The following is a 986-nucleotide window of genomic DNA, read 5'->3' on the forward strand; positions in this document are numbered from 1 at the left end:
CCCAGCCCCCCCCCCCCCCACCCCCCCCCAAAAAAAAACAAACCAAAAAACCAAAAACCAGCCAAACCTGGACACCCGACCTTCCCGAAATCACACAGAAACCACCCACCTTACCCCTTCCTTCCCCGGGGGGGGATCGGAGCGGGGACCCCCTGCTGCACTCAAAGGCAGAAATTTGGCATTTGGGGTGTTAATATGTGGGTCGGCCCCCCCACCACGCTTCTTTTCAAGGCACACCCGGGAACGGGAGAACAACGAAACCTGCCTGATGCTGTCAGCAACAACCCCCGGCTGCCTTCGCCGGGAATTGCTTTGATTCCGACCATCTCCTTCCTTGTGGGATGAGGCAGCGGGGAGACAAAGAGGGGATTTGCATTTGAAAGCAGGGTTGGAATTGCTGGGGGGGAATGGGGGAGACCCCCCCCCAAAAAAAAAACCCCACCCAACAAAAAAACCCTGAGCTCCACTTGCTTATTTTAAACATCTGCTGCAAAGAGGAGAGAGAAAGAGGCCCAGAGACAGGGGGAACTGAGGCGGCTATCCAAGGGCTGCGAGAAATACAGGAAAAATACCCAACCTTCGCAATAAAGAGGCTGTTCCTTACCTGAAGGGAAGATGCAGAGAAAGACAGGGAGGATTTGGAAAAGTCCCAGGGCTGTGGATCCTGCCCCTCTCCCCATACCCATCCATCCAGCTCGAGCTTTAACCACTATCCTCTCCCTGGAAGAAGAGTTGTTTTTCAAAAAAAAAAAAAAAGGGGGGAGGGGGAGAAGGGAAAAGAGGAAGAGAAAAACAAAAGGGGAAAAAATAAATCAATCTAAAGAAAGAACTGGAAGAAAAAAAAAACAACCCTAAAATCAAAAGCCCCACATGGCTCCGCGGAGCGATGGAGGGACGGGCGGCCCCAGCTCCGGTGGCCTCCGCACTGAAAGATTACACAGACTTTTTCTCCTTCTCCTCCTCCTCTCCTTCCCCTCCCATTACAA

General features: G+C 52.5%; 1 protein-coding gene across 1 annotated transcript in view; it reads right to left on the reverse strand.

Moving 5' to 3' along the window:
- Positions 1 to 716, reverse strand: part of RGMA (repulsive guidance molecule BMP co-receptor a) — a 16,731-nt gene extending 16,015 nt beyond the window's left edge. The window contains 1 exon segment of the mRNA XM_029084113.1: positions 605 to 716. Coding sequence (XP_028939946.1) covers positions 605 to 686 — 82 coding nt within the window. The 5' untranslated portion in view covers positions 687 to 716.
- Positions 717 to 986: the final 270 nt, after the last annotated feature.

The sequence above is a fragment of the Antrostomus carolinensis genome, unplaced genomic scaffold (assembly GCF_000700745.2).
Source record: "Antrostomus carolinensis isolate BGI_N321 unplaced genomic scaffold, ASM70074v2 scaffold2423, whole genome shotgun sequence".
Lineage (NCBI taxonomy): Eukaryota > Metazoa > Chordata > Aves > Caprimulgiformes > Caprimulgidae > Antrostomus > Antrostomus carolinensis.